General features: G+C 38.9%; 1 protein-coding gene across 1 annotated transcript; it reads left to right on the forward strand.

Moving 5' to 3' along the window:
* The first annotated feature begins 1623 nt into the window (after nt 1–1623).
* Nucleotides 1624–12712, forward strand: rpl22 (ribosomal protein L22). Its single transcript, XM_072245431.1, has 4 exons — nt 1624–1729; nt 3710–3811; nt 7734–7855; nt 12507–12712. Exons 1-4 carry the CDS (start codon nt 1718–1720, stop codon nt 12649–12651), a joined length of 381 nt encoding a protein of 126 aa, XP_072101532.1. The 5' UTR covers nt 1624–1717; the 3' UTR covers nt 12652–12712.
* Nucleotides 12713–12920: the final 208 nt, after the last annotated feature.

Below are 12920 nucleotides of genomic sequence, written 5' to 3' on the forward strand. Positions count from 1 at the left end.
GGTACTTGGACACTGCAGAACTGTGCTGTACAACTAGTCCTTGGGAGATATGCAACTGATTAGGCCATATATGCAAAGACAGTCCACCAACCCAAACATCTAGAAGACTTTGTGCCAAAGCACAAACAGACTGGACAGTTATTTTACTTTTTTTTTGTTCGTAATTTATTTATGTCACATATATATTTTTGCTTTGAGTGTACCCCGTAACATAGCATGGATAACCATTCTCCATGTTGTTGCAATAATAGTTTGTGTGGAATATTCAAATGTGTGCAAAAGTCACACAATCAGAAAGGGTAAGGTGAGGGAACACACATCAGTCCTCATGGAGGGATCAGAAGTGGAATGAGTGAACAATTTTAAATTCCTTGGTGTCAATATCTCTGAGGATCCAACGTATTGATGTGACAGTGGCTATATTTCATCAGGAGTTTAAGAAGATTTGGTATGTCTCCAAAAACACTCAATAATTTCTACAGATGTACTGTGGAGAGCATTTGAACGGGTTGTATTGTCATCTGGTATGGGGGTGGGGGGGGTGTCTGCTTCACAGGATTGAAGTAAGCTGCAAAGAGTTGTAAAGTTAGCCAGCCTCACCATGAGCACTGGCCTCCGGAGTTATCCAGGTCATTTTCAAGGAGTGATGGCTCAGAAAGGTGTTGCCCAATATTAAGGACCCCCATTCACCCAGGTCATGCCTTGTTCTCATTGCTACCCTCAGAAAGGAGGTACAGAAACCTGAAGGGACACACTCAATGATTCAGGAACAGTTTCTTTCCCTCTGTCATCCGATTTCTGAAAGTATATTGAAACAGTGAACACTACCTCGCTACTTTTTAAAAAAATTATTTTTGCACTATTGTTTAATTTAATTATTTAATATATACTTACTGTAATTCACAGCTTTTTTCTCTTTTATTATGTATTGATTTGTACTACTGCAGCAAAGTGAACACATATCATGACATAGGCCGGTGTTATTAAACCTGATTCTGAAATCGCTGTGAGAATGCTGCCTCAACACCATATATTTTATTAGAAAAGAATAAAGTATGCTTTTTAATCATTTGAATTACCAGAAAATAGAAAATACTGGTCCAGAAGGATCCTGTGGAGAAAGAAGCGGAATCAATAGAGATTAAAGATCTTACTTTTGAATCGTGGCGATCGTGATAATAAAATAATTTTCACAAGTTAATTGGTAGACAGGTTTAAAGGGGAGAAGAAGTATCTGAGATGCTGACAGGCATTTTTGGGCAAAAAGCTTTTTCTGTTACAGAACTCTACGATTTTAAATATCCTATGCCTCTTTCTTCAAACGCAGCCCTATCAGATTATGGGAGCGTTGATTAAACCCAGAGGAAAGGCGGCACAGTAACCAGCAGGAGGGGCAAAGCCAGACTTTACCGTCACGGCCTGGGGCGCTTCCCGCCTTCACTGCGCAGGCCTGCTGGTCGTTCGGGCGGCCGGACCGGTTCGCACTCTCATTGGTGCTTCCCGCCTCAGCAGGACGCATGCGCGTGTACGCCCCGTTCCGTGCAGACGTCCTCCCTGCTGCGTCATCCCCGCCTTCCCGCGTCCGGTCAAGTTTGGCGCATGCGGAGTGGTTGGACGGTGATTGGTGCTCCGCGGGAAAGCGCTTTGATGGATTAGTGCGCCTGCGTGCGATCGCTCTCCCTTCTCTCTCTCTTTTGGTCAGCCATCTTTTCGAGACATGGCTCCTGCGGTGAGTCCGCCGCCGCGTTACAGTTAATGATTGTAGATGTGGTGGAAAAGCCGCGTGGTTCTGACTGGGCTCCGAAACTGTGACATTTTGTGCTCCTTTTATTGTGGTAGTTGAATCGACTTGTCCTCCCCACCCTGGGTAGACAGGCAGTGGGTAGGCTGCTGGGTGTAGGCCTGAGCATTAGGCCGTGGCCACGGGTGGGAGTTTTAACATGGAGACCAGACTTGGGCTTTGCATCCGCTGGTCCGGGAATTAACATAGTCCCTGTTTCTGGTAGGATTAGTTGTTTTAATTTTTGGGTTGAGTTGTTGGAGTGATGTTTCTTACCGTGTGTCGCACGTGTTAAATAAAGTTTTCAACTCATTTAGTTACATTTAGAAATAATAAATTTAAAGCTTTAAAAGGGGACCGGTTTTCACTTGGTCCGACTTCAAGGTTCGTAGCTTAAATATACCATTGTTGTAAATTTACAGCGGATGTTAAATGCTGTTATTTGAGAGGCAAAATTGTGGCACCTCGATGTGGAGACTTGAGTGTGGATCTCAAGAAAGCAACTGGGGAACTTCAATTTTAAAAGCTTGTCTCAGTAATTGAAACTATCGAACTGAATTAAAAATCCATCGGATTCATTTGTTTCCTTCGAAGAAGGAAATCACCTGTGCTTGCCCGTCATGCTTATATTTGCAGACACATAAGTGCGGTCAATGCTAGAAACCTTCAGTAGGTTAAACAGCATCCTAGAAAATATCGACAATTAACGTTTTAGAACTTCAGAAAGTTTTCACAACAGAACTGAAAAGAGGGATGGGAGGAACAAAGGGAATATCTCTGACATGAAGTGCAAATATAATCCACTTTGGAAAAATTTAGAATAGATTGGTACAGTCATTAAAAATCTAGCACTGTGAATGAAAATGAAAACCTAGCTCATTATTGCTGCAAATTGCATAGATCTAGCAATGACCATTTTTCTTAGGATTGTCCACTAGTGTCTATTTTGTCTTCCTCTTCTCTCTCCTTGGCCATGGTTTTTACTACAAAGCTGCATTTATAATTTGGATTGGAAGCACAGGCTATTGAATCTTGCTGTGTTTGGGTCCCAGCAACAGTGATATGTGGTTGTAAATGTCTCTGATAGCAGATGACGAAAAAACTGAAATTCCTCCTATTTATAACCGTCCCACCAGCTACCACCACTTTCCAGCTGGCCAAAACTGACATGAGTATCTAATCCAATTGCACAGCTCTGAAAACTGATTTAAGTATCCAGCTAGCTGTAGGGTCTGATCTTCAGCACTATTATAGAGATGTCTCATTTCATGGCAAGCACAAGTGACAGTAGCAAAAAAAAAACACAAACTGGTGATGGAACTGAACAGGTTGGGCTGCATCCATGGAGGGAAATGACCGTTGACTGTTACCCTTTTCCTGCACAGAAGCTGCTGAAATTCTCTAGCACTTTGTTCTTTGCTCTTAATGGCAACTAATCATTGCTCTTCATCTTTCCCAAGGGCTCATAAAGCATCCCAACCAAAGGTGGTACTGAAATGAGATTATTTTTCATAACAAGTCCATGTTCAAAATATTATAGTATTAAAAGTCGTTCACCACAGAAACAGGCCCTTGTTGACCAAGATTCTCATCTTAGCTAGTCTCATTTGCCTGTATTTTGTCCCTCAAACAACCTCATGACCTTGTATCTTATTTTCAGACTGCACTGCACTTTCTCTGTTACTGTTTTCCCTTGTACTAACTTGATGTACTAATGTGGGGAAATGAACAGAATGGCTGGATGCAACACAAAGCTTTTCACTGTACTTCGGTGCCTGTGACAAAAATAAATCAATCTGCTCTTCAGCAACCTGTGTGGACAATCGCAAGTCTGAACAAATAATCAGTCACCGGATCAAAAGTTAGGTATAAATTGCACTTTTTGCATCTCTTCAGTGTTTAATTTCCTGTTGGACTTTTGCTTCACAGAAAAAACTTTTAATGAGAGGCAAGAAGAAGAAGCAGGTGCTGAAGTTCACTTTGGACTGCACGCATCCTGTGGAAGATGGAATCATGGATGCTTCTAATTTTGTAAGTCTACCTAATATTTCTGAGCTAGCATGGTCCACAGATGTGGCCTTGTCTTACTGGTGTATGTGACACTGAAACTGCCAATGGTATTTTGTGAGTTTTTAAAATCTTTTGGAGATGACTTTCAGACTCAACCTGGTAGTATTGTTCTGAATCAAAGGTTGTGAGAAGCATTGTAATTCAATGCACCTTGTTATTATGTTAACTTCACTGGGGTATTATGGTAGTACTTTTTCCACTGTGATGCTGCATTTTAATATTTGTAATAAAATCAAATTCAAGACAATTGCATAAGTGGATTTAGAATGATATCCTGGTACAGAGTACCTGCTAATTGCTGTGTTTCTATTAGTCTTACTTGTGCCAACCATATTCCCAGTAATGTACTTGCAATTCTTCATTTAATTCCATCAGTTACAGATCATGTAAATACCTTCTCTATTTGGTGTTAGCTGATGACTTACAGGCAATCAAAATTTAAAAGTGGAAGATTTGTGAATTAAATTTATTTTGTGATTGCTAGTGTTATGCATTATTTTCAAAATTCTGCCCATGTGTAAATGTATACCTAGAAGCATAGTTAAAATTTTGTTCCATTTTCTCATATTTTGGACATGAAGCCATTTGAATCAAGTCAATGGGCTCTTCTGCCTTTCCATCAGTTCTATTTTACTTAAACATCCCTGTCCCTGCTCTCACATACCCAAGTTTGCATACGCATTTCCATTAATATGAAAATCTGTTATCTTTGTGATGACAGAAGTTAATTTTGAATAGAATAATTCAGATGAACCGATGTAATGAAATATATATAAATACAAATCTCAATTGTTCATCTCTTTAATAGACTTGGTGTACCTGTAATATTTAAAGGTTAAAATAGTTCTTTCTTACCCACAGCCAATTCAAGTGAGCAGTGCAAACTGAGCTTTAAGTTTATATTCTTCAAGAAATTAACTCCATGGTAACCAACATCTCCCGTAATCATTGAGAAACAATGATGCTAGTTGGAAAAGGGTGTTTTTATTTTCTTGGCATTCTGATTTTCTTCTGATCCACAGAATTATAGGATTGGCTCAGCAGTTTTATGGAATCTATATAAGCTGAAAAAGTGGACACGTTAACTGATGTGATTGTGCTCAATAAGAGAAGTAGTTGGTTTTATTGATTACTTGAATTGTCACTGCTTGAGCATGAGGTTGTTTATCTAATTAAATTATTTCAATGTAAGCAAGATGGGAAGTCTTTACTGGTTGTATTTTTGGTTGCTTTTTGTTGCAACACTGATTCAGATCTTCCCATGCAGCCATGAATTTACCTGAAAAAATGATTAGAATTGTCGAATGTGCAAGTCCCAGGCTTAATGACAAATTCAGAATATAGAAGGGAGTCCAGCAGTGGATACCAATCTTTCAGATAGGACTACAATTTCAATACTGTGCCATTGCAAGGATAGGAGACCCCATTACTTTCAGTAGGGGTTGTTGGGGAGTTGTTTAAGATAAAGGGCAAAATCTTTTTGTATTAACTGTGGCTAGCAATGTGTTTTGAATTATTTATGTATTTCTGTATGTTTTTGGTTTATCTTTTAAAATTTTGATTGTTAACGTGGTACTAGTTTAAGTGTTTTTTTATTATCAGTTTAAAAACTTAGACGTTATAACCAAGGTTAGGGACTTGCTGTTGAAGCTTTCAGAGCAGTTGGTGGCAGGGCTTCGGACCAGAACCCTGTAATAATTTGGACCATGTTAGAAACTACATTCCTTGGCCCAGCATGTTTGGTACTCCGCATCCTTTAGGGTAAGCAGAGAGACAGCAGGTAAAGGATCAGGAGAGATTGCTTGTGGATGAATTACAGAACCTTTTGTAGGGTGGAAATGTAGTTCTGTGCTTGTGAACATCAGTAGCGTGGAGTCAGTTTCTAGCACTGTGGTGTGATTTCTAGTTAATTATTTGTACGTTCATTACACAGTGTTGCTGGCTTGGCTGCAATACTGCGAGCTACACTATAAATGCCGACCAAGCGCCATTCAGTAATTTTCACATCAAACTGATGACCTAGTTGACTTTTCCTCATCTGCCCTTGGGCTAAATAGGTTGGCCTATGCTCGGATACAGTAGCAGATTCCCTCTTACTCATCTCAGCTGTATTCCTGAATCAGTTATTTTCTGATTTGATGCTGTCAGTCTGGACAGCTTGGTGACTAGGGCCATGTATTTTTGTACAGTTTGCCAAATATTAAAAATGATAACCTGATCGCAATTTGTGTACCTCTCAGTGTCTAACCTTAGATGTAGAGTTAAACTTCTGGTTGAGCAGCTCAATCAATGTAAATTGTGTGCAAGATATTCTAGTGACTGCTGCGCCAAGGGTGCATTTATTCTGTGAATGAATCAGTTGGGAAACATTGTAAATTGGTGTGGAGTACATTGGATTTTCCTTTGCCTTTTAATCAAAATACCAGTTTATTGAAATTTTAAAAAAGCAAACACTTGGCATTACTTGATTGTAATTTAGTGATATTTGCCCTTGCCTTTGATGTCCCCTGTAAAATAAATTTTTTAGCTTGTGATTTTTTTTTGCTGAAGGATGGGGGAGTCACGTCATGGAATAGGCTATGAGTTTTTCTGACTTCGTGACCATTTGGTTAGCCCTGGTCTCTTCTGGCATAAGTCAGAAGAACAAAGTCAAATTAATTTGTAGTACATTTTAAAGATTAACATTAGCTATGTATTCGGACACTGAAGGACTCAAATATGAGTGATGAATTCTCAGTACTTGGTTTGGAGTTCTGGCTGAAATAGGGTAATTGGAGTTAGATAATCTCCCGAGAGAGCTAATAAACAACAGGAATTTTTCTTTGCACAATTTATGTTTTTTAAAGGACAATGTGTTTATTCTGTATCCAGGGTAAACTAAGGCATTTGTTCTACTTGAGATTCCTAACGAGGAGCTGATGAGGGCTCCTGAACATAGGCTGGTATATTATGTAGTGTGCTCATATCTGTGGCTACAGCACATTTGGTGGGGGGTCTACAGTATCATGCTGCCATTTCGTGTGGCTTTTTTAAAGGTGGGAAAGTAGAATTGATCTTGAAGATAAATTGTGGCCAGCTAAGATTATGAAAGGGCTGTTACTTTGCCTGTCCTGGTTTCTTTTCCACCTCTTGAGCTAGTGACAGTTTTCCTCAAGTGCTGTGGGCTAGCTCAGCATGCGGTACTCACAATCTAAATTTGAGAAGAAGAAATCTGGAAACTTCATTCTGCGCATTTTTTTTTGTTTCAAGATCCAAGTGGAATGGCCCAGTAACAATTATTAATAGTCAAAGAATACTTGTAATGTGGAGACATTTGGTAGTAAATGTAAATTTAAATTCAGTAGTCTATTGACTAATGAACTTGGGATTTCTGTAGATTGTGTTGGCCTGTGAGCATTAGAATGGCAGCATTGCACTCTCTTCACTGGGTCATGTGTAATTGGAAATTCCTTTTGCACACTTGTTAGCTACAGTGTGAATAGATTTTTATAGCTAATGTTCAGATTGCCAATTGTCAAATTTATCTTACACCATGTGTGAAACTGGAAACAGTTATATCCTTTCTGGTGAAGTAGAAGGCTTAATTGCAGAGATTTTGCACCTTCGTTGTTGTTCACATCTAGGCAGCACTGCCTGGCCATTCAACTAGATTGAGGCAAATATTACATTGAGTCAGTTCTGTGCATACCTGCCTGCTTTTCAGGAAGATTATTTTCAGGCTATCATTGTGGGTGATGTTACCTTACTCTTTGTACAGCTTGGTAATATACCAGAAATGGCTGTTACACACTTACTGATTTTTGAGAAACATCTTGCCACATACAACATTTTCTCCCATGCAATCAGCGGGGAATTTAATAACTCATTATTTTTCTTTTTACAGGAGCAGTTTCTGCAGGAACGTATTAAAGTGAATGGTAAAGCTGGCAACTTGGGTAATGTTGTAACCATCGAGAGGAACAAGAGTAAGATCACTATTACCTCTGAGGTCCCTTTTTCAAAGAGGTGAGTTGGAAGGCAAGGAGAAGCAATTGTGCTGCATTAATGAAAGATTCCTTTTCAAAAGCCACCTCAAAACAAATATTTCACTTGGACTAACAAAAGATGGGAAGTGATGTTCCACAGGATTAACACCGGATTTTTAAAAAAATACTGGCCTTGGGAATTGTAAACAAAATTTGATAATTTGCGGGGAATACACTAAATTTTTAGAATGAGAATATAGTAACTAAATAAACCTGTTTTCTCTAAATTTCAATTAGAGCAAACAAACCATACAGCAGTAGTACATTTGTTTGGCAGTTGAGGAAACTTTTCCTTCAGTGAAAGTAGAAGCTGAAGTCAATAATGTGGATCATTAATAAACATAGTCATTTAGGAGAAACCTCTTAATTCAGAGAATTGCTGGTTAATTGAATGCAAATTTGGAATGTTGATAGGCAGAGAATTGTGGTGGAAGGGTGTTATGATTACATGTCTTTGACTAGTGCTGTACCCAAGGGATCCACGTTAGGACCTTTGTTGCTTGTGACATATTAACGACTCGGATGTGAATGTAGGAGGTGTGGTAATTTAGATTGATATTATTGTCATGTGTCGAGCTACGGTGGAAAAACTGTTGATTGAATGCCACCCATATAGATCATTCCATCACATCAGTTCTTTCAGGTAATCAATGAAAACCAATAACAATGCAGAACAGTTATAGATTAGAGAAAGTGCAAGTAGACAGTAAGGCGCAAAGCCATGAAAAAGTAGATTGTGAGGTCAAGGTTCCTTACCATATTTAGTAGACCTATAGTAGGATGGAAGTTGCCCGTGAAAACATGGTGGCACATGCTTTCAGGCTTTGGTTGGGGGGAGAATATCTGGGGGTAGGTGGAATCTTTAATTATGCTGGTTGCTTTACCAAGACAGTGAGACATGTAGAGTCCATGCAGGGGAAGTTGTGTCTACAACTCTGCGGTTTTTTTTTGTGGTCTTGGGCAGAGTAATTGCTATTCCAAGGTGCTTTCTAGGATGCATCTATAAAAAGAAATAGTGATGGTCAATGGGGATGTGCCAAATTTCTTTAGCCTCCTGAAGAAATAGAGGTGCTGGGGTGTTTTCTTGGTCATGGCATTTGTGGTTGCACCAGTGCAGGCTATTCCTAGAACTTGAAGCTCTCAACTCTCGACTTCAGTGGGGGCGCAGTCACTAGGCTCTCTTCTTCCTGTACTGCAACTCATCGTTATTTGAGATTATGGTGGTGTCATCTGCAAACTTTGAGGTGGAGAATCTGACCATGTAGGGAGTAAAATAGATGCAGTAGGAGGCTGGAGCAACATTCCTAGGCACTTTATGATGGATGTCAGAGCCACTGTGCTGTAGTCATTAAGGAATATTATATTTTTTGGTGATTAGCAAGTTTATATATAATGTGAAAACTGATGTACTATGGATAGCGAGGAAGATTGTCTACAGCGTAAAAACCAAGTATTGGCTTGTTGACGCAAACACGAGGAAATCTGCAGATGCTGGAAATTCAAGCAACACACACAAAAAATGCTGGTGAACGCAGCAGGCCAAGCAGCATTTTTTGTGTGCATTGGCTTATTGAATTTGATTGAAGTGTGAGGAAATGCATTTTGGAAGTCAAATGGGGTAGAGCACTAAGGAATATTGATGAACAAAGACCCAAGTGTCCAAGTCCGTAGTTTTCTGAAAGTGATAACACATTCAAGACGGTGGAGAAGAGGACGTTGACATCGTGCTTTCATAGGTTAGGGAATTAAATGTAAGGATTGGACCATGTTGCAATTTAAAACACTGATTAGATTGCACTTGGAGATGGTGCAAAGGAGATTCATCAGGATGTTGCCTCAACTGGAGGACTTCAATTAAGGAGTTGGATTGGGTAGGTAGAATTTGTTTTTCCTTGGGTGAAGGAGGCTGAGAAGAGAACTAATATTCAAAACAAGCATGGTGATTGTGTGTGTGTCTCTCTCTATTCCCCCCCCCCCAGAACTAAGTCAGTTTTAGTATCATGCAAGTTATTAATTGGGATATGCAGACTTTGGTGAAAAATGGGAGCAGGCTTGTGGGGTTTATACACATTAGGAATTCAAGTTAAAAAGCCTATCTCCAAATTAATATAACAGTATGTAACACTTGCTACTTGCCAGATGATTTTTCTGGTACCTTTTTAATACTGAGCATAGTTTAAAAATTTTTCTATAGTTAGCCAGTCTCATTAGAATCACTCCTTGAATCTTAGAGACCATTCTATTGATATCCTGTACTGGCATATTTAATCCTGGCAAGTGTGAGGTGATGTGTAACAACTGCTTTTTGCGGTGTTTGCATATTGTGAAAATCAAGAGAACTAGTAGTGAATTCTGCGAAAAGCTTTCTATTCATCAGAATAACTTGTCAACAATTGGCTTTTGGTTTTTGATAATTTTTTTCTCAAAGCTCATTATCATTTTTAAAATGCTGGGATTTTTTTTGTTTTTGATCAGTCATACTATGTAAACTTTTTTTTAAAAATTACTAAATTTCATCATGTTCTTCCCTTGCAGTGTCTCATTATTTCAATTCAGTATTATACCGTCTTCTTTTAACATCCTTGCTAACTGTCCTTTAATAATTTAAACAGGCTCAGAATTTGTTATTGTTTCTCATAATTATGGGGTAGCACAGTAGCATAGCAGTTAGTGTAACGCGTCAACAAACAGGGTTCAGTTCAGCTGCTGCTGTAAAAAGTTTGTTCTCACCGTGACTTCATGGGTTTCCTCCGGTGCTCTAATTTTCTCCCACATTACAAAGGTGTATGGGTTAGTAGGTAATTGGACGGTGTGGGTTTGTTAGGTTGGAAGGGCTGGTTACTGTGCTGTATCTCAAAATGAAAAATGTAAAGATTGATTAGCCTGTAATTGGCATATTCCTTCTCCCTTAACCAATACCATATTGGCTATCTTCCAGTCTGGATGTGAGACAGGATTAGAAAATAATTGTGGAGACATTGCTGTCAATAACATGTGATACATTTCGGTTTTGAATGCATTTACTTTCTAAAATTATTACATTACATAAATCTTTGTCTGCAACATTGGTATTGTGTCCTTGTGAACAAGTGGTTCCTGTAGAGCCACACCTAGTTCCTATAAGATAAGGTTATTGATCTCTGGTCAATACTCGTATCTTCATCCTCTTGTCATTTATGTATTTGTATACTTGTGTACCTTCAGAATTTTCTTTAAAATGTCCCCCCCCTCCACTTTTGTATAACTTACTACAGTATTGGTTTCTCAGTGCAAGGTGAGAGTTTCTTTGGTTTTATTCTACTCTGTAAAGTCCTCTATGTGGCGTTTTTAGATTTAGACCCTCCTCTTTGAATATCTCCAATTTCCCATCAACTTTATTTTTCAGGTAACAGTTTTGAGTCTGCCATCACTAAATCACGCATCAGTGTAGTAAAATTTACTTTTTCTCAAGTTTAATCTTAGCTTATCATTGCACTTTTATATTACTGAATTCTTACTAAAATTTTAAGTATCTGTCCGATATCATTGTTTTAAATCCCGGACGTCTCCTTGTTAGGCTGAAATGTGTTTATTGTTCAGGAAGTGATGTTGGGCGCATTGATGTAGTAGCCAATTTATTCTAACCCTGCTCCTTGATTGTTAAGCATATCTTACTATGATCATAACTAAGACCTTACCTAAATTGTAGGATCGTAGAAAAAAAGTGATGGATTTGTAGAAATGACTGACAATGCGGGGAAGTTCAATCTGACTAAAGACAATAGGCATATTTGTTTCTGGAGCCTTTTGTGGCTCTTAGTCTGATCCAGTCATTGACCTTTACTTTTGGCCATCATTCTTTGATTGATATATGAGCAAGGTGTCGTTCAGTATTGATGACCCTGAACGTGCTGTGCTTGGGTTATTAGTCACATTGCTTCCTCTCAGACCCAGATTGGAGGAAATGCAGTACAGCCCTTGGCCTGATTCAGCCCTGGGAGCAGGTCGCGACTGTCTGTTGAATATCCATCTCAGCTGACTCCCTGAAACATTTTCAGGGAGTTCCATGCACTAATTTTTTTCTCTCTCTGCTTTCTGGTGCTAACAAGGTCCTGTGCCTACTGTTTCCTCTATGACCTTCCCCTGCACATCACCTTCTGTCTCCTTCACATCCTCGGGATTAGCGAGTGTGCATTTAACTTGGTACTGATGAACAGAGCCAAAAAATTCAGTTGCTTAATAATCTAAAACCTGCAAGTTCTGGAGCCTGATGAGGGATTGAGTTTATTATGACAAAAGACCCCAGATTTGACTTTGTCCTGTGTTGAATATGAGCCTGGATTGGGCAAATGAAACTAGAATTTAAGTCTTGTTGAGAAAATCAGACTTGTGTCTCATTGATAAGCTCATCTAAATTTACTGGTTCTTGCATGTGTATTAGATTTGATGTGATTCCTTATGTTTTTCAGACTTGAATGATTGAAACTTGATACAAAACTTCCAGGAGTTGAAAGGAGTGAAAAGGAAATGGAGTCTGCATTTGACAGGCTTGGAGTTTTAGGCTGAGAGAAATGGGTGGGTGGATTTTTGAATGGGAGAGACTGAGAAGATCCAAGTCCCTTGATTATTAACTTTCTGTCCCATTTCTTCAGGTACCTGAAATACCTCACGAAGAAGTACCTCAAAAAGAACAACCTGCGTGACTGGCTTCGCGTAGTTGCAAATAGTAAAGAGAGCTATGAGCTCCGTTACTTCCAGATTAACCAGGATGAAGAAGAAGAAGAGGATGAAGATTAAGCCCTAGCCTGGTCTGGACTTTTGTACAAATTATATTCAATAAAATTGGTTAAAAGGAAAATCATGCCGCTTTGGGTTCTGTTTTTACTTAGAAGACTGCTGTAGTCTTCTCAGTTTAGCATTTACTTAAAATACAGTGGATCCTGGTTTATTGGGATTAGTACATTTTGGTCTAATTTAGCGGCTGTCCCAATTAGACAAAGTTTCATGGAAATAGTTTAAAAGCTACAAATTATGTGTTCAAATAAAGTACAGAACAAATTAGAACA

The sequence above is a fragment of the Mobula birostris genome, chromosome 27 (assembly GCF_030028105.1).
Source record: "Mobula birostris isolate sMobBir1 chromosome 27, sMobBir1.hap1, whole genome shotgun sequence".
In the NCBI taxonomy this organism is placed as follows: domain Eukaryota; kingdom Metazoa; phylum Chordata; class Chondrichthyes; order Myliobatiformes; family Myliobatidae; genus Mobula; species Mobula birostris.